The sequence below is a fragment of the Prionailurus bengalensis genome, chromosome A1 (genome assembly GCF_016509475.1).
Source record: "Prionailurus bengalensis isolate Pbe53 chromosome A1, Fcat_Pben_1.1_paternal_pri, whole genome shotgun sequence".
NCBI lineage: Eukaryota > Metazoa > Chordata > Mammalia > Carnivora > Felidae > Prionailurus > Prionailurus bengalensis.
The window spans coordinates 114,101,987-114,128,953 of record NC_057343.1 but is presented as its reverse complement, the minus strand read 5'-3'; the positions used below and the strand labels follow the sequence as shown (position 1 = coordinate 114,128,953).

The window sequence follows — 26,967 nt, the reverse complement described above, 5'->3', positions numbered from 1 at the left end:
AGCCTGGAAGGTCATAGTCACATAAAACTCCTGGAGTCCTGCTCCTGTTCATTACTATCAGGCAGTGCTTTACTCTTTGACTAGCTGTTCATATAGAGTGAAATAATTGTATCTAAAGTTAGGCAAACCCGTTGGAATACCAAGGTATTAGACACAATGAAGGGGCTTTCTTCTATAACCAAAACAAGAAAGTCAGCAGTGCTACATATACTCTTGGCAGCCCCCACCCCCAATGTATCAGTAAAATTTTTTGACACAGATTGTTGAATTTCATCATGTGAGATCGATGTCAGGAAACAGATACCTGTACATCTACTTATTGCTGAAGAGATTATTCCGGAAGAGTCTTTCCAGCCACTGTTTTGCTGTAGGCACTGGCTGTGGCTCCACTCTGGCCATAGCCAAGTGAAATTGGGCCACAACGGATGTCATCACTGCCCTCTTTGGTGTCAACCGAAGTGGGGAAGTGGCAGGAGGTGCGACTTATCTTGATTGCTGAGGGTAGGGATATCTGCACGAGGAGTGGCAGGGTCCAGTGGGAAGCAAGAGCAGGAAATCCTTGGTGTGTGGACTTGACGGTTAAGGTTGACATTTCTAAGAACTAGGACAGGGACACGTTGGCAAGAGCAGTGACAGTCTGGTCAGTCTTGCTGGTAGCTGCTGCCCTCTTGAAAGGGTGTGAGTTGCTCTTGTAAATAATAGGAATACTAATAAATGTATTTGCATACTATACTTGAGAGAAGTCCTCTGAGTGGTGTTCAAAAGAATAGTTTTGGAGCAAAGTAAGTCTTGAAATTGAGACTATCAGCATGAGCTTTGCCATCATTTGAGTACTGCCCGATAATGCTTGCTGATGATTTCCACTGTTTGAATTTTCACTTCAGGCTACGTTGTTTGATAAACAGTACTAAACTTGACATTTCCTATTTGTTTAAAAAACATGTAAATAAAAGAGTGTGAAGAAGGTAGAAAAACGTATGCTTCCAGGAATAGTTGAGGATTCCTGAGAATTCGTATTTCTCATTCACTCCTAAGTCCTAAAAATTAATATCTCTTGGGAATTTGGAAGCACTACATACGGATCCTTACCCAGCCTGAGAAGTGGTCTGATCTCTGGAATACAGAAGGTCTTTCAGCCCTGAGATGCATAGGAGAGTTCCCTCCACCCACTTCGTAGTTGTCGTCAGAAATTTTTGCTTTTCAAGTTGGACTTAGGGTTTCATTTTTTTTTATACGAAATTTATTGTCAAATTGGTTTCCATACAACACCCAGTGCTCATCCCAAAAGGTGCCCTCCTCACTACCCATCACCCACCCTCCCCTCCCTCCCACCCCCCATCAAACCTCAGTTTGTTCTCAGTTTTTAAGACTCTCTCATGGTTTGGCTCCCTCCCTCTCTAACCTTTTTTTTTTTTCCTTCCCCTCCCCCACAGTCTTCTGTTAAGTTTCTCAGGATCTACATATGAATGGAAACATATGGTATCTGTCTTTGTTTGCCTGACTTATTTCACTTAGCATAACACTCTCCAGTCCCATCCACGTTGCTACAAAAGGACAGATTTCATTCTTTCTCATTGCCACGTAGTATTCCATTGTGTATATAAACCACAATTTCTTTTTTTTTTTATTAAAAAAAATTTTTTTTAATGTTTATTTAAGAGACAGAGTGTGAGCGGGGGAGGGACAGAGAGAGAGAGAAAGACACGGAATTTGAAGAGGCTCCAGGCTTTGAGCTGTCAGCACAGAGCCTGACACGGGGCTCGAACTCACAAGCTGGGAGATCATGACCTAAGCTGAAGTCGGATGCTTAACTGACTGAGCCACCCAGGCGCCCCCACAATTTCTTTATCCATTCATCAGTTGACGGACATTTAGGCTCTTTCCCTAATTTGGCTATTGTTGAAAGTGTTGCTATCAACATTGGGGTACAAGTGCCCCTATGCATCAGCACTCCTGTATCCCTTGGGTAAATTCCTAGCAGTGCTATTGCTGGGTCATAGGGTAGATCTATTTTTAATTTTTCGAGGAACCTCCACACTGTTTTCCAGAGCGACCGCACCAGTTTGCATTCCCACCAACAGTGCGAGAGGGTTCCCATTTCTCCACATCCTCTCCAGCATCTATAGTCTTGTGATTTGTTCATTTTAGCCATTCTGACCAGCATGAGGTGATATCTCAGTGTCGTTTTGATTTGTATTTCCCTGATGAGGAGCGACGTTGAACATCTTTTCATGTGCCTGTTGGCCATCTGGATGTCTTCTTTAGAGAAGTGTCTATTCATGTCTTCTGCCCATTTCTTCACTGGATTATTTGTTTTTCAGGTGTGGAGTTTGGTGAGCTCTTTACAGATTTTGGATACTAGCCCTTTGTCCGATATGTCATTTGCAAATATCTTTCCGCATTCCGTTGGTTGCCTTTTAGTTTTGTTGATTGTTTCCTTTTCAGTGCAGAAGCCTTTTATCTTCATGAGGTCCCAATAGTTCACTTTTGCTTTTAATTGCCTTGCCTTTGGAGATGTGTCAAGTAGACATTGCTGCAGCTAAGGTCAGAGAGGTTTTTTCCTGCTTTCTCCTCTAGGGTTTTGATGGTTTCCGGTCTCACATTCAGGTCCGTTATCCATTTTGAGTTTATTTTTGTGAATGGTGTAAGAAAGTGGTCTAGTTTCTTTTTTTAAAAAGTTTATTTATTTTTCAACAGAGAGAGAGAGAGAGAGAGAGAGAGAGCACATGCAGGTGGGAGACAGAGAGAGAAAGGGAGACAGAGAGTCCCAAGCAGGCTCATCATGGGGCTTGAACTAAAGAACTGTGAGATCATGACCTGAGCTGAAATCAAGAATTGGATGCTTAGCCATCTGGGCCACCCAGGCACCCCTGACTTAGGATGTCTAAGTCTGTTGAATTCTTGTTGTTTAAAACCACATCATATGTTTGTGTTCTCATTAGTGATAATAATGTCCAGATATTAAAGGAGAAAATTCTAAAGGTCCAGATTAATAAATTCACTTACTTCACTGAAAAAAGTCATGTGTTGGGGGTTGCCCATGTTTCCAACCCAGGAGCATAAAAATGATGAGACGCAGTCACTACCCTTGAGGAGTGCATAGTATATTTAGGAAGAGAGACTCAAAAAGAGAGACTTATGCTATAGTGAATGTCACAGTTGCATCTGAACAAGGTGTAATGTTGGAACAAATGATGTCATGGTCGATTCTGCTTGAGGTAGAACTCACAGGATCAGGAGATACTTCATGAAGGGTAGTTGATTTGAACCTTGAATGAGGGGCAGACATGTGCCATGCAGGCAAAAAGCATTTGTCCAGGCATATAGACTTGAATTTGCATGGCACATGAAAGAAACCTGTAAGAGGCTCTTATGGCTGGCTGCTGTTGGACCAGTAGGACTGAATGATGGGGGAAAGTGGTGAGGGCAGAAAAGGGAGATGGCCACGATGGGCTCCAAGGCTTTTAGCCTGAGCATACCCCATATTCTGTCAGAATAACTATAATAATTTGGTTAAGTTGAAGCAATGTTCTCCCTTAGAGACTAGTCGGGAACCTGAGCAGACGTGTTCATAGAGCCATGGTGTCATGGGCGTGCAGCCTGGCTGCCTGTGGAGGAGCCCTACAAGACTTCCTGGGGGAGGGGAGTATTGGGTGGGGCCTTGAAGAAAGCCTTATGGAGGCAGAGAGGATGGAGGGGAGAAGTGTGGGTTTGTAAAGAAGACGTGTCAGACTGAGAAGAAGCCCACATGCTGGTCCAGGGACACGAAGATCCTTGGTGGGCTCTGGGAAACAGTAGAGGGGGGCTGGAACAAAAATACTTGGTGGTAATGGTCCATGTGTACGTGCGTGTGTAGGGGGGTGTGTATGTATTGGAGAGGGGAGAAAAGCAGATATTGACCCTGTAAAGGTAGGCTCAGTCAGTTTAATACCAAAAACTAGGAAATCAGACTGTGCTCTTAGGAGGTGGGGCAAAGATAAGGTTCTAAGTATAGGGGTCACATCATCAGATTTGTACTTAAGAATCACTCTGCTTCAGAAACATAAATGTTGGGAATTTTGGTAATCTTAAAAAAAGATTAAGAATAAATAGTTAAGCCCAAGAAAATAAGAAATGCCTGTGACCTTCCAGTTGTCTGTCTTCTCTCCTTCATAGGGTGCTTGTAGGTTGGGATTTTCTTTGTGGTGCTGTCAGTAGGGTAGGAAGTGTGGCTGTCCCCTAGCACCAGCTACGCCAGGATGGAGTTAGGGCTTCATGGCCATTTGAAAGGCTGGTAGGACCTGCTTTCCAGATTAAATTGCTTGTGTCACCCCAGGTAATAAATATCTATGACACTGGGTATAGCAATGCCTTCAAGACACTTCATAGGATTTCATTCTTTGACTCAAGAAGTAAAATATGTTAAAGTCAGAAGAGTTGGTCCTCTGCATCGGCTGGGTTGGTTAATTTTTAGGGTCTTTACTGAATTGTGGGGGTTAAAATATACACAACAGCCAGGGAAGTTATGCCTCCATGGGTTCACATATACTTGCCCATAACTTCATATAATATGGTCTCTGGATGCAGACCAGAGGTTTGGGTGCCATTTCCACTGGAGTCCCAGGGTGGTAAAGAACATCCGAGTTTGCTCTGATATAACAGGTATTCTTGTTTCATTGGAACTGTGAAAATTTAGGTCGGGTTGGGCTCTAGTCCCTGAGGCATCCTCGGAGAGGTCAAACATGGTACCTCGATGACCACCAGACGTTGGGTGTGTTCAGCTTGCTCCTTTGCAGGTGTAGAGCCAGGGGCAATGTTTCAGAGAAGCTTTATTTCTAAAACTGAGCCTAGTGATGAAACTAAAATGCCAAAATAAGAATTTAAATGGTCCCAGAGCCGTATTTAGTCATTTCCAGGATAGCCTTGTTCCAACAAGTGTATGTGAGGTAGCTTTGCTCTATTTCTGTGTCACACTGGCCAAGTCATTGCCCGTCTGTGTCTAATTCCTCATTTATAAATTAGAGTTCTTAGGCTAGATTAGTTTTAAGGTGTTTTGTGGTTCTGACAGTCTGCTATTTTGTGATTCACTTCTGAGAAACCATGGCGTTGGTCGGCACATAGAGACCCACCCCCTCACCCCACAGGCATATATGGAGCACTCATGCTGCACCAGGCCTGCTAGTAAGCACAAGCCAGCCCTATCTCTTTGTGTCCCCACAGTGAACTTGGTTTAATGGTGAAGTTCAGGTCCACCAGGCATGATCTGTCATTAACTGATAGTACATGATTCCATCTTTTTCTCAAAGCCATTGGCTCAGCTCCGCATTTACTTCTCCCTCCTCTCCCTTTGGCTCAGCTCCTTTCCTGTGTGGCATCATCGCACGTGGTGATGTCTGCTCCAGCAAAGCTGCCCGCTCTTTGGATTTTATAGCCCCTTTCTGGGAACTCATCACAAGAATTGTTTCAGCAGTGGGCATGCACACTGGGGACCAGCCCAGGAGAGGGCCTGCCAGATGCCAGAACTGCTGCGTATATTTGTTGATTCTTCATCAGTGTCAGACAGTCTGCTGTGTGAATGATGATAAATGTGTGGTGTTCTGCTGAAGGACTCATGGGCTCTCACGTTAACCCCGTGCTGACAGCCTGCTTGTCCGCTACGTGGAGTCCCATCAGCCATCATCCCTTTCTCTCAAGTCCAGAACAAACCTTGAATGAGTAAAGTATGTTTGGCAAAGGGTAATAGGTAATCATGTCCATGTGAATTAGAAATGCATTTTTTTTTTCCAGACAGAGAGGCAAGGACAAGGTAGGTACCTGCTACAGAAGCAGGGAGGCATTGGAGAGAGGACCACAAGTGACAAACACATAGGTGCCCCCAAAGAAATTTCAAGTTCGTAATCTAGGCATGACTGGCATGGGCTGAAGAAGAGATTCATCCTTGGCCACTGTGCAGCTGTACGAACGTCATCATAGGCCTGGCCACCAGTTATCTTCCCGACTTTGGGCAAGGCTCTTACCCAACTTGGGCTTCATTTCCCATCATTAGTAACATGAGTAAACTGGACTAGGTGATCTTATAGCATCCCTATAGGACCTCCTTCGTCAGTTTATTGGTCAGACAGGCCCAGCCTTGTGGCCCATCCAGCCTGGGATCCCTGATGGCCTCAAGGGTTTGGCTGTGGGTACCTGGCCAACCTCAAAGGTAATTTCTCAAACAGACCTTCCTCCTTTTACAGCCTCCCCCAAATTGCTAGGGAAGGTCTGAGATTGAATAAGAACCAAGTTGGTGGGTGCTTTTCCTAGGTCACTTTCCTTTGTTCGGAAGAATGTGGATTACCTCACACCCCAAACCCAAATTCGTAATGAGCTGGAGATTTATTCCATGCCTGATTGAAAAGATTTTCTTCTGTGGCCCCATGAGTTCTCCCAGGGGATTAAATGACGTTCCAACCCTAGGGCCTTAGAATGAAGTCACATTTCTAAGGCATTGGTAATTTCATCCTATACACGCCCATTTGTTATTGGGGCAAATAGGAATTATAGTGACAGCTGCCTTTTTCTTGCTTTGTGTTTTTTTAGGCGTTATACTGAGTATGTACATCACCTCATTTAATCTTCATAGCACCGGCTTGAAGTAGATTCTATTTTCCTCCATTGTATAGATGAGGAAACTGAGACAGACTTACAGTTCCAGGGTTAAATGTCCTGCCAAGATCACACAGTGAGCTAGTGGCAGAGCTGAGATTTGCACTTATGTTTTCTGACTCCAGGGCCCAAATGTTAGCCTCCAGGCAAGACTTCCAAAGGCAAAGCACTTGAAGGACACCATAATCACCTGATGGATGGTCCATCCACAGTCACTTATCCTCCCCCTAGAACTCGCCACGTAGGCATGAGAGTTACTCCCAACAGTTTGCTAGGACAGTAGAGACCATGGGGGAAAAGGAGGCAATCACTGCAGGCCTTTCTTTCAATGGTTTATGATTCAGGGATGGGGTTCCTTCCGTGGACATAAGCCATCCTAATAGCACCATTTATCATTATGACACAGGTTAGGATGGAGGAAACCAGAGCCAGAATGGAAGAGTAGAATTCTGATTATTTTAGCAGTTGAAAGTGACATCACATCAGAGCCTCTATAGAATGGCAAATTGGAAGCTGGACCAGAATTGCTTCAAAATGTATCCAGAGATCGTTTTCCACTGCTGCGATAAAGTCATTTGCTTGTGTTTGGAGATGTGTTTCTATCTAAACTGCTTTCTGACTTGTCTGTGTGTTAGCCAGCTGGGAAGGCTCTCCATCAGCCCCGGAGGACTGTGAAGCTCTGGGGTGCTGTTTCTGGGTGGGTCATCCATGATGTGCCACGCGCTGTACTGGGGTCTCAGTGAGCTAATGGGGCCACTCCCTCTTTGTTTCTTTCAATATGTTGTGAATGTCTTTTCATGTAACCAAGTCATGTTTTCCATTATTTTTAATGGCCACATTGTTGTCCTTGGTATGTCTGGTGGGTTGAACCTGGGCTTTTGGAACAGAATCTCTTGCCCTTGTCAGCACGTTGGTTCAAACGGGAACACCAGCAAAGGCCTCCGGGTTGCGCCGGGCTGTTTGACCACCGCTTTTGTTTATTCGGTTGGCCTTTGTCCAGGTACTTTGCGGGTGAGACCCATGGGAGCCGGATCTTCAGTGAATTTATCCCCTCTTTTTCCATCCTTAGGCAAAAGAAGGGAAACGTGGCCCACAAACACTGGGTTGGACCTTCGAATCTGGTGAAGTGCAAGCCCTGCCCCGCCGCACAGTCAGCCATGGTCTGCGGCTCCGATGGCCACACCTACACTTCCAAGGTCAGTCATCTCTGTTGTCTTTTCTGTCATCCAGAATATCCCACGCCTGCCTGTTCTGACAAGTCTCTGTGCCAAAAGTAGGGCCTGTGAATCCCTAGTTTTGTTGGGCTTTGGGCCTTGCCCTCAAGAAGCTGCCACGTGAATAAACTCTCGAGCCAAAGAGACCAGATAAAAATGTTACCTACCTCCCATGTAACTGGAGTGATCAAGAACCATGGGGAAAGGATCATTGTGAGAATGGCCTGTGATCCTGAAGTCAGTCTAGGCAGGCTTCCTGGAGAAGGTGAGGTAGCAAGCTGTTCCAAAGATGTGAGTCATAGAGCTCAGCCGATGGGTGTCTCTGGAGTTTGCTGTAGCTCGTGTCTGCCCATCTCCTGCAGCTGGAGCTCCAGCCCTTTTCTCTCTCCTCCTGTTGTCTGTATGAGGCTCACTTAGGGATGGATTCTGGGTCTAAAGAGAGTGGCTGTCACCCACACCTTGGGCACTTGTGGCCACACCGCCTACAGTTCTTGAGCTTGGGCCTTTCTGCTAGATCCCTCTCGGTCCCTCGCCCTCTGCACACACAGCTGACAGCTTCTGTTCCTGTGATCCCCTCACCATCTACCCTGTGGAGATCCCCCCAGGCCTGGGAGGGCCCTCACTGCCTACTGTCCCCAGAGGCTGATTTGGGTTATTGCGAGGCAATGCCATGCGTTCCTGCGGATTCTCTTTGCACAGACCATATATTTTTTGTTCGCTGAAAGCAAGAGTTTTATTCTTTTAGATTCTCACATTTTTCTAACTAGAGGGAATATGCATAGCTAAACAGGAAGCCAGAAGGTAGGTCTTGCTTATATGCATGTCCATGTAATCTGCTTTAGGACCTCGATATCATCCTTACTATTTGACGGCTTGTTTGTTCTTTCAACAAGTATCATTTGGGCCCTTTTTATGTGCCACACTCTGTGCCAGATGCTCAGGAAACTTACTGTGGGAATACAAAAAGTTCACCCATCTTCACAGCCAGAGTCAAGGATCCTTACATCCTCAACCTCAGACCTGCCCTGGGAATTAGAGCTTTTCTGCCCAGGGTCACAGTCAGTACATCCTGGTTAAAGACCCCACTTGGCTCAGCATACCTACCCTTGCCCCTTCCCCTACTGCCCCTGACCTCTGATGGAATCAGTTTGAGATAGTTTGTAGTCACAGGGTTTGCTTCTGGCACCCTGCACATGTCTGCAGTTGTGGATTTTGGTGGGGTGTTGGGGGGGGGCACTGATGAATCAGTCCTATCTCCCACTCCCCAAAGGCAGATCAGGTCAGGACTGTCTTCCACCCAAAGCCCAGCTTCTCAGTATGTGAAGGGTTGTCTGGAGCTGGTTGTGATATAGGAAGTCTTGTGCGGGGCCTGAGATCTGCATTTCTAACAACTTCCCAAGAGACGTACATGCTGGTGGTCATTGGACCACATTAAGTAGTGAAGACTTCGGTTTTTATAGGCATCTCCTACTACATCTTTTTACCTCCAGTCTGCTTTTGCCTTGCCTCCAAAGTCCATTTCTGCATGACAGTGAGGTAGGGATGATTCTGTAATGAAGGCCTGCTGTGCGTCTCGCCCTCTTAAAACGATTTCTTCTTAAAGAAGAAAAAGATGCCTGTGTGACTGTCACAGTGAGGGGAGAGGGGGTGGGAGGGTGAGAGAGCAGTCCAAGAGGAGACCTGTAGGCAAAGCTGGAAGGTGAGCCGATGGTCCAGCAAGGCCGGGCTTGGGGGACGCTGGTTACTATAACCACCTTCTTCTCCGTGTCTGCCTTAAGAATGTCAGGCTCTAGACTCAGAAGCGGTGCCTGTCACCACCTTCACCAGGGACAGAACGCAGTGCATACCGGGTGCTCATTGAGTGTCATGGGCAGGAGGGGAGCCTCCAAGGACTCTGGCTAAGAAGGAATAGCAAGAACCTGGTCTTTGTAACCCATCTGGGATTTGAGGGGTTGGGATTTCAGAAAGCTTAGTGATCAAGAAAAATAAGCTGTCCCCACCCTGGGCCAAAGTGCTTAGCTAAACACCCAGCCCAGGGCTCTGGCAGAGAGTCAGAGGCTCCTGAAAATGATTCTGTCTTTGTGAAGATCTAGTTAGTGTGGTTCAAATGATTCCCTCCAGCTCTGGAATAAACTGTCTGATCCTCAAGCCTGAGATTGGAGACGGGCCACGAAATGTCAGTGGAGGATCGGGGCTGTTGGGGCAAGTGGCATATTGCACATCAAACTCCAGCAAAAACCTGCCAGCTCACCTCTGCCTCTCATTCGCAAAAGGAGCTTCAAATGCCAGCTCCCCATGACCCCCGAGCTACAAGGAGCAGTAGTAACCTGTCAGCCGTGGCTTGAAGTGCTGTCAGTTGCCCCGGGAATGTCTCTGGAAATGCTTGCTGGTCTCGGCCCCCCTGCAGTCCGGGCAGGAAAGTTGCCTTTTGTTGTAGAAGGTTGCCTACCCACCGATACTGATAAATCGCTTGTCTAAGAGGCAGGACGGGATTTGGAAGAGTCCTTTGCAATGACTCCTGATTCTTCAAAAAAAGAGTGACTTCCGGATGCTGCTGGGCCCTCAAAGCTTTCACGGCCTCAGCCTGCTCTTGGTCCAGTGTCCTGGAATTGCAGCCCCAGCTTAAACACAGCCCTCAGTTTCCCAGACCTGCTCAACTATCTATTCCTAAAGCAAACAAAGAGACCTAAAGCATTCTTATTAGAAACTGTAGTATCCTTTTCCCCATTCTCCATATGTGGTATACTGAGGCCCACAGAGCCAAGGACAGTGGCAGAGTTTGATACCCAAGGTTTCCTGCCTTGATATCTATAATCACCCACTTCTTTTTATAAATTTAAGTTTATTTATTTATTTTGAGAGCAAGAGAGAGTATGAGCAGGAGAGGGGCAGAGAGAGAGGAAGAGAGAGAATCCCAAGCAGGCTCCACACTGTTAGTGTAGAGCCTGACGTGGGGTTCGAACCCACAAACCGTGAGATCATGACCTGAGCCACAACCAAGAATCAGGTGCTTAACCACCCGAGCCTCCTAGTTGCCCCCTACAATCACCCACTTCTATTTGAAGTTAAAAAAAGGAAGGGAGTCAGGGAGGGGTAACATTGGCGTGGAAAATGGTGTAGGTATTAGTCTTTGACATTGGTCTCTTACTTTTCTTTTTTTTTTTTATTTTTTTTTTATTTTTTTTATTTAAAAAAAAATTTTTTTTTCAATGTTTATTTATTTTTGGGACAGACAGAGACAGAGCATGAACGGTGGAGGGGCAGAGAGAGAGGGAGACACAGAATCAGAAACAGTCTCCAGGCTCTGAGCCATCAGCCCAGAGCCCAACGCGGGGCTCGAACTCACGGACTGCGAGACCGTGACCTGGCTGAAGTCGGACGCTTAACTGACTGCGCCACCCAGGCGCCCCAGTCTCTTACTTTTCTACCTTATATGAACTTCTAGAGAGGTGACATCTTTTCCCTAAAGAAACGGATCACATGTCAGTCAGTAACTGTGTGTTGACTGTTCTAGATCTCTGAGCCCACGGATACTTTTAAAACCCATTCAATGAGGCATCCTTCCAAGGGGATATTTCAGTCAGGTGGTTTACTACTAGAAGTGTTTTAATAATTGCCCCCAAATACATGACCACCTTTTCATGGAGGTTTAAGAGGACATTTTAGTCCTATAGACAAAGCTGTTGGGGGACCACAAGTAGATGGTCAGTTAATAAGAGTGAATGAGTTAACTATTCATGAACTCCATCCCTCAGAGTTGCCACCTTTTGCGGGGGGCGGGGGGAAGTCACTGGGTTCAGGAAACAAGAACTGATGAGACCCTGAACATGATTAATAGGAGGGATTTGATATCGTAAGTCAAATTCACAAAAAATGAGTGTTGGCAAAACATCTTGTAGCCCTTGTCCCCATCATCATCAGGGAAACCCCCACCCCATAAGAAATGATCGCAGTCCTCCAGGGGGAGGCGTTTGCTCTCTTTGGGATGGATCTGAAGGCTGTGGGGCACACTGTCAGGAGCAGGAGGAAGAAGGAGCCTGTATATCAGCTCTGTTCTGGATGCTGGGTAGTTGTCTTCAGGTGGTATCACACAAACTCTCCTGCTTCTATACCCAGAACTGTGTGAGGATCCTAGAACTTGAGGGAAGTGCTTAGAAGCCCCTGTCTTGGCAGAGCTCCTAGTGACCCGGCATCAGCAACCCACTCAGAGTTTTGTGACCAAAGGTAAAGTAGACAAAAACGCACCAAGTCTTGAGCTGAAAGGATATAAGGTGTTTCATGGCAATAAATGTTTATTCATATTCTGTATCCATAAAAGAGAAGGAATAAAAAACCACCTGTGGGGATAGGCCAATTGAAGGCCAACCCTGCAACTGCTTTGAAATTATGATGTAGACCCTGCCCCTTGACTTGGGTTTGAGGCAGTGAGGATCGCCCTAGTCATCTTACTACCCTTGATGTCCTGTTATCCTGGCCAGAAAAACTGAACCAGTCCAGAAACTCCATAAATTTTTATGTCCTTCCTTACCGTGTATCGTGAGTTGTCCTACTTGCTGTGGCTATGACAAAGGGCAAAGCAGACAAAGCCTCACTTTTCATGGGACTTAAAGGTAGGCAAATTGAAAAGCAATCTCCTTTTATCAGAACAGATGTTCAGATGAAGGGCATTGAGTGCTGCAGGACACAAAGCAGGGCTACCACCACCCTTGGGAGGTGTGAATGTTTTGGTAGAGGAAGTGATGATTCCGTGGAGATCTTAAGGCTGGAAGGAATCAACCAGAGCCAAAGTGGCATGGAGCACAGCACCTCCATCTGAGGGGAGAGGGGGTTGAAGAGTTAGATGAAGGACAGCATGTCCCCTTGAAGGAGCTTGTGACCATTGGTATGGCTGGTCACATGTGATCTGGGGACAGGGAGTTAACTAGCTGCAGAAATGAGGCTGGAAAAGTAATAAGGGGCCATTTCTGTAGGGACTTTGAAGGCCATGTGAGGGGGCTGAACTTTGCCCTAACAGCACTGGGGATCCTATTAAGGGTTTCTGGTTTTGAATTCACTTGCACTGGCTACTAAGTAGACATGGTTGGGGGCAGGACTGGAGGCAGGGTAGCCATGAGGAGACTGCTGGTATGAGTGAGGCCCGGAAGTGTATAATGGTTGCAGAGATGGGCAGAAAACAGTCGACAGAGGCATTCAGGGAGTCAGAGCTGGTCTCGGTGACCATGTGAATTTCAGACACAAGGGAGTCGTTTCAGCTCTGAGTTCGGCAAAAGGCCGTCTTCACCATCCTAGTCCTGATGAGACTTGGAAATCCTCTTGCCAACAGCTTCGTGGAGTCAGCCTGGGCCAGCTTGGAACCCGTCATCTGTGAACCCCTTTGCTTCCTCTCCTGGCATCCATGTGGAAAGATGAGAGCTTATTGGGGTCCTGCCTGCCAACTTTTAATTTTGCCTGTGTGCAGAGGGGCACAGCCACTGCTGACCACAGTCCGGCAGCCTGGGCTTCAAGTGGGCAAGCTCAGCTTTCCTCCCTCTGGAGGGGAGAGCTGTTTGGGAAAATGTAGTGGCTCTGAGGTCCCTGGCGGCTCAGAAGGGAGGAGGGCCCCACTGCTCCACGTCCTGTTTCTGGTAGACAGGCCTCTTCTAATAGGACTTCGTGGAGTCCCCTCAGTCTGGACCCATCTGACCAAAGCTCAGATGTCAGTGCTGGGACTGCTCATGTCCCCACCAGAAGCCACTGGTCCTTGGCCTGACCTTGAGGAGAAGGCTCCCTGAATGGAACTGGGAGGCCCTGAGAGCCAACTCTGTTCTCCCCCATGAGCCTGGCTGTTGGTAATTGGAAAACAAGCAGTCAGACACCCTTCTGCTCCCACCCCCCTCTCCAGAACGTTTACTTCCTTAATCACTGTTAAACAATTAGCAAATGGCTCATTTATGTCTAGACGCAGAAGAGAGATGCAGAGTCAAGAGCTGCTGTGGAGGAAAATGTTTCTCTTCTGTTGTGAATGTGCTCTCGCAAGGGATGGCGAGAGAGCTTGCTTTACAGGGTTGGCATTTCTTTCAACATATTGTCGCTGCGGATTATATTATTTTCAGAGTCATCTTAATAGTTTCCAACAATTGCTACCAAGTAAAGGTCACGTTTGAAGTTTTTGGCAAATAGAGTCTCGGTTGGCCGGCATTTCCTATGCACAGACTGTTCTGAAGAGTGAGAGCAATCCAGGGCGGAGGTTGTAAGACTTTGCAAGATAGCGTTAAACTTAGTGTCTCTTCCCAGTCTCCCCCAGGCTTTTGTGGCCCTGTGACCGTGACCGGCATGGGACATTTTTATGTATAGATCCTCTTCTTTGCTTTTCAACAGAGTGGAGGGTGTCCATATTTTGGGGGATATTTTTGGATAACCCTGTCGCTATAGAACCCGCTGGGTGGGAGTTGTCTTCACTTGCAAGTGTCTCCTTGGTGAGGGCATTGCTTCTGGCTAACCAGAACATCACATGATGGGAGACAAAAGGTGGAGGGCTTGCGTTGGCATGTTTGTGCATCAGGGGATTGGAACACAGGGGTAGTGGTGATGGCCCAAGGATAAGAGGACTAACAGCAATTAGGGGAGCCATTGGATGTGCCCATCTGGCAGCCCTGTGGAGGGTCAAGAAGTAGGAACAATCCCGACGCCATCCCTTTGTGCTCTAGGTAGCAGGGGGAGAAAGCAGCGGTGCACCCGTGGACCACGTGGACACTACTGATCTGGGGAGGGAGTCATGTGGTAGATTTCATTATTTTGATTTTCTGTTGCTTAGGAAAAGCCAGCAAAACAGGCTTTATGACTTTGCAGGTATACTCCGTGGATCTAACCAACTTTAAGCAGTTTTATATGTTAAAGCTTCAGAGATTTGGGGATTCACATCCCATCACAGGTGGCCCAACTTTGCTTTTCCACTCAGGTCTTGTTCATTTTCAACCTCCTTTCCTCCATCAGGAGTAGCCAAATATCATTTAGACTGAGAGCTGGAATTCAGGGTGCAAAAACCCTCGACTCTTGGGTTACATAGAAGTCTTGCACTAGTTTTGTTATCCTCCCCTTTTCTCCTTCACGGGGTTTTGGAAGGAGCAAGTACAAATAATATGTAAAATACTGATTGGGTGTTAGTTAGGATGTACGTTCTGGCTGCTCTAACAAAAATCCAAATGAAACAGAGGCTTAAACAGAGGTAGTTGTATTTCTCTCTCATGCAAAGGCAAGCAGCCCAGGGAGGGTCACTGACCAGGGTCCTTTCAGCTCACCGTCCTGTCTTTCTCAGCCAATGTAGTTGTTGAGCTTCCACGCCTGGGTCCAAGGTGGCTGCTGTGCCCAGCCAGAAGGAAGGAGAAAAGGAAGGAGGCACAATCCAGAAGTCACCGGTGTCACTTCTGCTCACATCGTCTTGGACACAGCTTAATCACAAGGCTCCATGAGGCTGCGAAGGAGTCTGGGAAATGTAGTTTTTATTGTGGACGGCTATATGCCTTGCTAAAATTTGAGAGTCACATAATTAGAGGAATAGAGTGGATATTGGGGTTACCTGTCAGTCTCTATTGTAGTAATATTTTTAATCACAGTAATGACAAGAACAACATCGAAACAATAGCACTTAATTACTAATTTAGTAATTAATACATAGCAATAGGTACTCTGACCTTGTGCTGAGTGCCATCGTATTGTATTTCCTCTAGCTTTCCATCTAGTTCCTACAACAGACCTATGAGGTAATACTTTTATTAGTCCCAAATTAATGACGAGTACATCGAAGCCCTGCAACGTTTCCAAGGGCAACACAGCTCGTAAGCAGGAGGGCAGATACTAGAACACGGGTCCACCTCTCACATCAGTCTTTACTTTCATAAGTGCAGAGCCGTCTGAAAAGTAATGTAAAATACCAGCTGTGTCATCAGGATGCTTTTGATTTCGTGTGACAGAAACATAACTCAAACTTTGCTTACTCCCAAAATGAGGATTTATTGCCATATAAGGCTAGAAAGTATCCTGGGGTAGGCAGAGCTCAGAGAAAGAAGAGGAAATGCTGTGCTGTTGACATTGCATTTCCTTCTGTCTCTCTTTGTCTATCTCTGCTTGGCTTCATTCTGCAAAGAGGCTTTCTCCCCTTGGCAGAAAGTAGGGATTTTGACAGCCCCAGATTCATTTCCTCCCAGCCTAGAAGCTCAAGAGAAATTTACCAGCGTCTATGCTTCAACCCCAGGGAAGGATCCCACCTGGCTCTTTCTGAATCCTGTGTCTGTCCCTTAATCAAATACCATGCCACACGACCCTCTTCCTCCCTACAATTCACTATAATCAAGGGTAGTATTTTTTACTGGAGGAGAGGGAGGGCAAGATTATTTACTGGACTGACAAGATTATTTACTAGTACACTGGGAGGGCAGTGTGCTACATAATCACCTCTTAAAATGTCAGATACAGTAATCTCATTAAAGGTTTCAGCTAAATGACACTAGCTTGAGCCTGTAAGGATATATTAAACCATTCTGTGTTTCTATGAGTGACAGGCATAGACGGGCACAGAAGCCAAGTCTGTACCAGAATGATAGTTATCTGGTTAAAGAGAGAGTTCATCGAAAATAGAGTAGATCCAGCATTATTTTAATTCAGAATTCTTTTCAACCATTTGGCCTAATGTTTTAATACTTCCTTCTGATCATGTGGCACATCTGTCCTCAGTTATATGAAGCATTTATTTCTTCTTGGAACATGCCAAGATAACACTGGCTTTTTGGCTCCTGAGGATAAACTTTCAGGCAAAATGGTTATTGTGACATTTTCGGGAAGCGCAGATGTTCAAACACCGTCCGTGGTGAAAATGCATCCACTGAATTTACACAGACTACTTCAACATGCAGATTAGTTATGAAGTTACAGCAGAAGGAAGCAATTCAGCTAATTATTTCACTACTTATTTCTATGTTCTATATGCAAACATGCATTTAACCAAGATTGGAAGAATAGGTATTCATTTCTTCTTCTCAAATGCCCTGAATAGGATGCCATGTAATTAGTTAGTGCTTTTGTTAAAAACACATTAGGAAGAATAACCTTCTTGTTGTCATTTCTGTTGAATGCACAATTAAACCGTTTGATAAAGCAATTACCTGAACACAATTATGTTCATCCTCACCCCATCAGGAGATGAAATTAAGGATTAGGTAAAATTGCAAAGCACATGAGATCTCTGCCAACCCTTCTTTAGAAGACAGAAAGGTCCCTGGCCAGGATGAATTTGCACAGTTCTATAAATCTAATTAAATCATTGCACAACAACTTTAATTAAGTTCATGATCATATTGCTTTTCTTTTCTTTAAGAAAAAAAAGCAAACAAAATATTCTTTGTTGGCATGCTGCTCTAGTGAGTACAGTCAGACTTCTTCACAACCTTTTCCAAGAGAACATTTGAGCCCCAGATTTGGGAAGTGCTCATAGAGTCTTGTTATCTAAGCCTTGGACTAGGACCTTTATGTCATGAGGGAATGAGGTGGGTTAGGGTTGACCATGAATTGATGCCATAACTGCCTGTCAAGAGGAATGGCTTTAATGATGCCCTCGCTTTTACCAAAGCAAGTTGTTGGGACTTTCCCCTTTCTGAAACCAATGGAACAGTTTTGCATGTTTACATATGATTGCATGGGACTGAAATGCCTCATCCTGTCATCAAGGGTGTTTTCCTGAGATGCTGGGTTCCACCCGGGAACATGCTCAGAACAGCAGACCTCAGCGTCAGGGAAGACCCTGTGTCCAAGAGAGCACTTTTCCAAAGTTCTTATCTAAAGATACTGAGGACTGCTTTGAAATCTGCACCTCCCTGAAGGCTGCCTGTGCAGTGGTGTCCAGATGAGAGAGACCAGGTGCTATGGGAACATGGGGACGCTGACCAGAGTGATCAGGTGGAGTACATTATAAGGTTTTCTTTGCTTTCTTCTCTCCTCGGAGGGAGGTCAAAAGATGTTATCCTGTATCAGCATGGATGGGATGCTCCTAAGGTGGTTCATCTCTCATGTTAGCTTCATATTTCCTCCTGGAAGATCTCTAGACCCTCTGGCCCCTCTTGAGAGCACGTCCACATAGAATACAATTCCCTGCTATCAAACAAAGCAAGACAGAGGTGGAGTAGAGAGGATGCATCCCCTTTTTTGTTTGTTACTTTTGGCCTTTTAATGTACATGACAGGGTAGAATGGCTTGACTCTCTCTTATCCACATCCACCTCCACCAAAAAAGGAATAACTATATTCCTGACATTTCACCTTTGAGGCTTAGACTAAGCATCTCAGTGAAGTGTCTGTGAGCCCTTCCTGCTAAGCAAGGTCATTTCTTTTCCTCTGAGCTCCAACAGCACAAGGTAGTATACTTGTGCTGGCACATTTATTGCACCCCCTTGGAACTGTTCACAGTTGAGTGTGTGTCTCGCCACATGATGAGCTAGAGTCTGAAAACTGTAACACAGAGCCCCTCAGTAGAATACCCTTTTAAATAGCTGAGTTTGCAAGATGTAAGGGAAATCCCTGGTTGGGAGGCGGGGAGAAGGAAAACCAGAGCAGATACCGACCACTGACCACTGCCTTGGGTGCCCTGGGGCAGGGGCGGTGGAAGGTTGCCCATCTGACCGAGAGGTTTTAGGGGTAACAGCTAACCTGCAGACTAGAGACAATGCTTTATGTCTTTACATGTTGGGAAATTCGAGGTGACACCCCACACGTAAGTCCAAAACCTTCAGTGAGTTCACCCTGAATTAAAAGGTGGGCTTTATTGAAAAAAAAAAAAAAATTCTGCCTGTTGGTCAGATATTTCTTCTAAGATAACACTTGTCAACTTCAGCCTGATTCTGCTTTGCAAAAGAAAAGATCACCGGTAAAACTTCTTAAGGAAGAACCCGCATTCATTCCTACAGAGCACGGGCGGTACACCAAACATATAATGACTAACATAAGACACAGGCACAAATCAGTTAGATCTGAGAGCAGCTGTTAAGCTGTCCTGTGGCGTATTGTGTGACTGGCGACCTGAGTATGTGGTTCCAACTGATACCCTTGGCATGGTGTGGAAATTTTCAAGCTGATTAATTGACTTCAAGTAGTCCTGTTTGGGAATGCACCGACATTCCTATAGACGTGAATCCTCTCTGGAGAGCTGAGCCATCAGCTCAAACTTCACAGGATTCCCTCAAAACCCCATCACACATGACTCATAGTTCTTAAAAACGTAGAGTGAAGTAAGCCACCATGCGCAAGAGGGAGCACAGACCACAAACAGTAGAATTCGACCCCCAAGAACTTGAAAGTTGGATTTTCATGTAAAATCAGTACAGATGTTCAAAATGTTTAAATTTTAAAAAATGACAATGTAAAACTTAAGCAATGAGTTACATGCGATCAAAAAACACTGGCTCTGAAAGGGAGAAATAAAATCATTAAAAGTACATTTTAATGACGAGAACACATGAAAACCATGAGAAAGAAACCATGGCCCCAGCTCCTTATTCTAAATTCCGTAATTAAAAACATCTAGCTAAACACATATTATTTCTGTACAAATCATATTTCAGGATAACTCTAAATCTCTGTTCAATAGAGGAAAATTCTTTGCAGAAGAAGTATAGCTAATAAATGCAGAAGCAATTACAGAACAAGGAAATCACCATTTTTCAGCCCCTAATGATACAGCTGATATGGGCAGTGATCAAGCATGGATGAAACCATTAGTCAAAAGGCTGATAATGAACTTTAGGCTATTTTTAAATAAAATGTTTATTTACTTATTGAGAGAGGGGTGGGAAGGGAGAGGGAGAGGCAGAGAGAGAAGAGAGAGAGAGAGAATCCCAAGCAGGCTTTGCGCTGTCACTTAACTCTGAGATCATGACGAGCTGAAATCAAGAATCGGATGCTTACCCGACGGAGTCATCCAGGCACCCTTGAACCTCAGGCTATTAACTCCTGAGCCATCAGATGAATCAGAGAGTCACTGAAGTGGGCAACTGGCATTGTTTGTCTTCTGGTGTCCTGTGGTGCCTCACGGGTTTGTGAAGTATTTTTATTGAACTTAATTCTAGTCAAGCCTATGATGCCGTGTTCCACTTACAGAATGTGCAGGAGGGAAAGGAGGCCCCACAGATGCAAACTGTCAAATTTGGAGTGTGAGGTTTTCGGGGACCCACTTTCCCCATGGAAAAAGGCAGAGTGGGACACATAACTGCCAAATGTTTTGTGAATACTCGTTGTGCCCAAAGGGAAACAAGCCAGGAGAAATGTAAAAAAGAAAGATGCTTTGGAGACTCTCAGGAAAATTGATAAGGAAGAGGGAATTAGATAGGGTAGTAGCGTTGCAGTTGAGTAAGGAAAACCCACATTTTTAAAGAGGTATCCTGTGAAAAGCATAGAGGGCTTGCTTTGTGATAATTGGCCAAAAAAAGAAAAGTATGTTCTTTGAGGGAATAAAATATCTCCTGTTAACCTTATCGTCAGTGTTGAACACATAAAGTGAATGAGTATCAGTAACAGGAAGGAAGTTATGTTTGCAGGACAAGATTAGGGATAGCCAAGGATATAAATCTGTAAAACTTTAAAAATATATATGTCATAGACTTAAATACAAAATTTAAAACTATAAAACTTCTAGGAAAAAGTTAGAAGAATCTTTGTGCCTTGGATTAGGCAAATATTTCTTAGATACAGCACCAGAAGCATGTGGCCATAAAACATAAAATGGATAAATAGTTTTCACTTCCGCCTTCAGAAGACACTGTTAAGCGAATGAAAAATGCAGCCGCAGCCTAGTATAAAACATTTGAAAATCATGTAACTCATATAGGACTTGCATCCAGCATATATAAAGAGTTCTCTAAATTAAAAAAAAAAACGTAGACAACCTAATACAAATGGGCAAAAGATGTGAGCAGGCATTTCATCAAAGAAGATATGTGGATGGTAAATAAGCAAATAAAAGATGCTCCATATTCTTGTCCTTGAGGAAATGCAAATTACAACCACAGTGAGATACCATAACACCAGAATGTCTCATATTAAAAAGACTGATCAGGTATGTCTGGGTTGCTCAGTCGGTTAAGTGTCCGACTCTTGGTTTTGGCTCAGGTCATGATCTCATGGTCTTGAGATGGAGCCCTGAATCAGGCTCTGAGCTGGCAGCATGGAACCTGCTGGGGAGTCTCTCTCTCCCTCTCTCTCTGGCCCTCCTCGCCTCAAAATAAATATATAAGCTTTTTTTTTTTTTTAACAAAGACCGATCGGTACAAGTGCTGGCAAAGGTGTGTAGGAACCAGTACTCTTCTGTGTTGCTGGTGGGAATGTAAAATGGTGTAGCCATTCTGGAAAACAGTTTGGAAGTTTCTTAAAGTACTATATGATCTAGCAGTTCTGATTATAGGTCTCCACCCGAGAAAAATGGAAACACATGTGCGCAGAAATAGCTGTTCACACATGCTCATGGCAACTTTATTTGTAACAGCCAGAAATCACAAATAACCCAAATATCCATCAAGCAAATAGATGAACAAATGGGATACATCTCTACAATGGAATGCCATCCAGAAATAAAAAGGAATGTGCTGCTGGCCCATGTAACAACAAGAATGAATATTACAATAATTAGGCTGCGTGACAGCCAGACAAAAAAGAAAGGATGTACTATTTGATGACATTAATATAAAACTTCAGAAAACACAGCTCATCTCTAGTGACAGAGAGCAGATCCATGGTTTCATGTGGTGGGGGAGCGGGGAGGAATAGGAGGGCAGGGTTCCACGGGGGCAGGAAGAACCTTTTAGGGATGATGGATGTGTTAATTATCCTGATTACAGTGATGGTTTCGTGAGTGTGTATGTATGTGTATTTATCACAGCTCATCAAATTTGGACACCTTAAATATGTATAGTGTATTGTATGCCAACTGTACCTCCAATGCAGCTGTTTAGAAAGTTTTAAAAAAAGGTGATCAGGGCTGTAGAGTATGTCTTGAACTTAGCACGTTCTTCTACTTCTGCACCGTGAATTTCCACGTTCCTCTTTTTTGGTGCTGCTATCCTCCACCACTTTGTACCCTCATCAAGGCTGAGTAACGTCCAAAAATAGAGTTGACACTTCTCAAAGGTGGTACCAGTAAAACATTGAAAGATAAAAAGATGCGAGTTACCATGAACACTCAGTCACTCTGGATTCTTCTTTCCTGGAGAATTCTCTGTACTCGACATGTGTCCGAGATTGTAACATCCCTTTGGGTTCAGAGCCCAGTTGTCATTTGTTGGCATTGTCCGTCTGCCCTTCTTGGAGAAGCACAGGTCTTGGGAGATTGAGCAGTAGCCAGAAGGGCAACCATGGGGGTGGCTGAGATGGCAGAGGGCAGGTCTCCTAGGGTGGTCTGCGGGGCCTGCCGCCCTGGTGGCCTTTCAGGGAAAGTCTGCTTGGGCCAGAGGGATGGTTAAGGTTCGCCGCACGGCAAGAAGAAACTATGCAAAGTATATAAATGCCTAAGTGACAAGAACCAGTGGTGAGTGCAGGTGAGGGGAATGACTGACATGTTTGACATGGTCTCTGTGACTGATATGACAAAGCCGTTAGTCCTGTAGGTGACAGGGGAACAAGGGAGATGGTGCCTCTGAGGGCCGCATGCTTAGGAGGGGCTACTGTATGTTCTAACTCTGCAAACGTTGAGCTCCACTCACTGATGCCTGTCTCAGACCTCCAAGTGCGCAGAGTTGGAGAGGCCACGCAGTTTGCTGGGGCCAGCTTGGCACCTTCTTCCAGGCAGGGTAGGTAGCTTTTCTAGTCATCACACACACTAATGTGTACCAGACCAGGCCAGACACTACTCCTGCTCCCAGGTTGTTTCTTGGTCCCTAGGAAGACAGACATGGGGACAGAGGGTTTCACAGGTCAGCAAGCTGAGAGGTGTAGTGGCATGGGCAGGGCGAGGCCCTGCATGGGAGGATGAAGGAAGTGTTGACACATCTGTATCTTGGTTGAGAGCTTGTTCAGTGGAACGGGATGGTATAGGCTCACATCCTGGCTTAGCTTGTTAGCCGTGTGACCTTGAACAAGCTCTGAAACCTCTTGGTGCCCCAGTTTCCCTGCCCTCACCAAGGCTCATGTATTTCTGAGACAGGGTCCTATTGGAGAACTGAGTGATAGCAGCTTTGGCCATGGCCTGACTGTTCCTGGGCTGGAGGGAGTGGACAGAAATAGGACCCTAGCTAAGTCTGCCAGATATGCAGGGGAGCAGTTAACTGGGCCTAGGTCTGCTCCTTCCTGGAAAGCCCTCCCCCCACTGTAAGGAATTGAGCAAAAGCAGCCCCTCTAATCACACAGCCAGAGACAAGAGCCTACTCTAGAACCCCTCTCCAAGGGCCATCTTTGTGTTCCCTGACCTGGGCTTGTAGTCCAGGCCCGCCATTTGCACTGCCAGTCCACACCAGAACCAGTGCCCATACCACATCGGGTGTCAACCCTGTGCCACTCGCCATGCTCCGCACATGACATGACAAGATCGCGCTTAATTCTCACACCGATCTTCTCAGGTGGGAACTAGTATTAAACCCCTTATTGAAATAATGAAGACATAGAGCCTCAGCTGTTAACACTGCTGTGGTCTCTCAGCTCCTAAGAGGAGAAGCCGGCCTTCACCATCATGTCACCCTGATGAGTGGCAAAGTCCAGACAGTCCTAATGCCAACACCACTAAAGTCAATCAGGTAGAGGGGTGGAATGCACTTATAGATGGCAAGGAAATTGGATCTTAATTATAAATATTTAAAATTTTTTTTTCAACGTTTTTTATTTATTTTTGGGACAGAGAGAGACAGAGCATGAACGGGGGAGGGGCAGAGAGAGTGAGACACAGAATCAGAAACAGGCTCCAGGCTCTGAGCCATCAGCCCAGAGCCCGACGCGGGGCTCGAACTCACGGACCGCGAGATCGTGACCTGGCTGAAGTCGGACGCTTAACCGACTGTGCCACCCAGGCGCCCCAATTATAAATATTTTTAAAGAAGTTTCTTTTTCTTGACTTTGAAGAAATGCTACGGTTGTAGTCTAAGGATCTATTAATCTTGAATTGGCAAATAAAAGCATAAATAATGGCCTGGGCCAGTTCATGGATTTCTTAAACAGAACTGTGCTGCATTGATGATTTGTTTTCAAGTGTCACCAGCAGCCTCTTTTCCTGAGTAGTTGAAATGTTCCCTTACAGGGTCATCTGCATTACTTCCTCCCCTTCAGAAGACCCTCTCTTCCCTAAACTGTGATTGGATGGCCTAGGCTCAGCTCAGAGCCCTGATCCGGGTATCTCGGTGTTGGTGGCTTGGTGCTGGTGGCTTGTAGTGGAGAGCGTGGTGTCCCTAGATGACAACTGACCCATTGGCCCTGCCCCTGTGTGGTGCTGTCTCCCAAGTAACTGCCCCCCAGCGCCCCTAGCTCAGAAGTGGTCATCATGGAAACATAGTTTTGTTTTGTCTTGGTTAGTGGCTACTATTTGATTACAGACAAGTGGAAAGAGTGGAGTGCCTCCCCTCAGAAGCATAGCTTGTGACTGAGCAAGTTCAAGGGCTGCTACAGACATTGGGAGGCTGAGGACGGGACGGGTTGCGGGGCCCCCTTGGGGCAGCCCTGTCCACACCACCCCATTATTGTATCACATAAACACAGTGCTTTTGTCACAGGCTCTCGGTGCTGACAGCTTCCCCAATGGTCTCCTGGGTGACCCCGCCTTCCCAGTGAGGGTGCTCCCCTCGCTCCTGCCCACCCCTCACCCTCCCGTGTTCTTCGGTACCGCCTGGAGCTGGAGCTATGTGGAGAGAGGAAGGTTCCCGAGGTTACTTGGTTTTCACAGCTCACAGGTTTTCTTGATTGCATGTTTTGTAGATCCACATTTTTATCCCTGTAGCTGTCATTTTTCTTGACCTGCTATTTCAGTCACTCAAAACAGTATTACTATATCGTGTTGGAATTTCTCAGGCTTTTTTCCCTTCATGAAGTTTTCATCAACCTAGGGAGAATAATAGCTAATGATGAGAATGGAGCGCCGCAGCCGACTTGACCCGGCTTCCCACCGGTGGGCGGGCCCGGCTGTTAGGAGCAGGGCCGAGCAGCCGGGGTGCGCCGCTGGCCCCACTCCCGCTGTGCCCCGGGTGTTGGCCGCTCCGCATCCAGTCCGGTCCTCACGACCCTGGGGTAAATCGGTTTTGTTCTCATTTTCGCAGAGGAAGAGCAGACCATCCCCAAAAGGTGGTTCCTTGCCTGAGATCCTACAGTTATAAGTGACAGAGGTGGGTCTGAACCTAGATGTAGCAGAACCCAAACAGTGTATGTCTTTCTCGATACTCGAAGCACGTGAACTGTTCACCTTGGCTGGTTTCATGGCAGCATGGCGCATTGACAGAATGGCGTTTGGATGGCCTGCAAGATCTGCTCACTCAGATGCGTGATTGGCATCTCCCATTTGCTGTGGCCCAAACAGATGATTCTCCTCATCGCCCACGGTCTCTCTCATGGCTGCTATGACTCTGCTCTCAACCCGGTGACTCAGGCCCCTCTTGGTCTCCCCATTTGCTCTCATCCTCTTCAGCTGATCCGTTAGTCAGCCTTGTTCTCTGTTACCTCCACACGGTAGCGTGATTTGACTCTGGGTCATCACTGCTGTCCCGTGACACTGGTGCCACCGTCTTTTTGCACGTGGGCCCCCACTTGGCCTCCTCACTGTCCTCTCTGTTTCCATCAGTGTTCTCTGAGGTTGGTTCCTCACAGAGCAGCTGAGCAAGTGATCCAAATACCTGTGCACTTGCCGTCACCTGTACAACGACGTCACAAATCCTTATTGTGCTCCCCAGGCCCGCCATGACCTGGCCTCATTCTAACCATATTTTACCGTGCCTCGCTGTCCGTTGCTCTGTCTGATCACCTTGGTGTGCATTTCTCCCTGTAGCGTGCCGAACTGGTCCTGCATCAGGGATTTTGTGCATGCCATTCCCTCTGCCTGAATGCCTTTCCACCAAAACTTCACATGACTTCCTCCTTCTCATCATTCAGGTCTTAGCTGAAAGGTCCCCTCCTCTGAGAACCCTTCCTTGACCACCCACCACACAACAGAGCCAGCTTTCCCCTCAGTTACTTTCTAATCTGTTTCTCTGCTTTCTTCATACTGATTACCTGTGTCTGCAATGATCTCATTTCACTTGTTCCTCCAGACTGTATAGCAGACTGCTCAGTTTCTAGAGTAGTGTCTACACAAAGGAAGTACTCACTCAATATTTGTGAATGAAAGATTTGATGATTGAATGATGTATAGAGTTCTCAAAATGTGCCAGAGTAGCTTTGGAGTGTAGCCCTGGGCTTCTTCCAGTCCAGAATCTCTTGGGGCTGGGGGATGATTTTGCCCTTCTGCCCACTGATGAGGATGACAGTTTGTTCAGATTGCCTTCTGGGAACCCCGGGGAGATAGGGAAGTACAGGATCTTGATGCTAAATACAAAGATGCCACTGACTGCCCAGACACTGATGTGTGCCGATACGCAGGTCTGAAAGAAACAGGAAAGCTGGGTGAAAGTGACAAACAGTGTGTCCATCTGTCTGTATGTTCATCTGTCTCTCCTTCCATTCACCAGGGATGAACTGGGTGCTTGTTCCTGTCTGGGCATTGCAGATGTAAAAATGTATTAGGTGAAGTTCCTGGCCTCCTAGATTTTCCATTTCAGAAGGGGAAATGGAAAGTCTTGTGTTGGTAAGTGGCTTCCTAATAAAGGTGGGCATGTGCAGAGCACCACATGGGCACGCAGGAGGGCCTCCTACCTCTCCTGGCAAGTTACGGAGAGCCTCCTGAGGAGCTGATGGCTGAGCTGTATATGAGAAGTGTGAAGGATGCTGGCAGAGGTGGGAGTGAGCCCTGATGCTCCCCCTCCCTTCACACAAGCCTAGGAACTCCTGCTTATCCTCCAGATCATAAGCGCCTTCCCTCATGCCCTCGGGCTGGTCATGCCCCTTGTCGCATATCTCACCCGTGCTGCATACCTTTTATTCTTGGCATTCACCATAGTTAAAGTCTAATTTTCTATTTGTAGGATTACTCAATTAGTATCTCTTTCCTCCAG

At 46.1% G+C, this 26,967-nt stretch overlaps 1 protein-coding gene across 2 annotated transcripts in view; it reads left to right on the top strand.

The window, feature by feature from the left end:
- The window catches only part of SPOCK1 (SPARC (osteonectin), cwcv and kazal like domains proteoglycan 1), a 521,381-nt gene that overhangs the window by 378,168 nt on the left and 116,246 nt on the right, over positions 1-26,967 (top strand). For both annotated transcript variants that reach the window (XM_043588493.1, XM_043588489.1), the window contains one exon: positions 7,694-7,820. In XM_043588493.1, the coding sequence (XP_043444428.1) occupies positions 7,694-7,820 (127 nt within the window). The remainder of the gene's footprint in view (positions 1-7,693; positions 7,821-26,967) is intronic.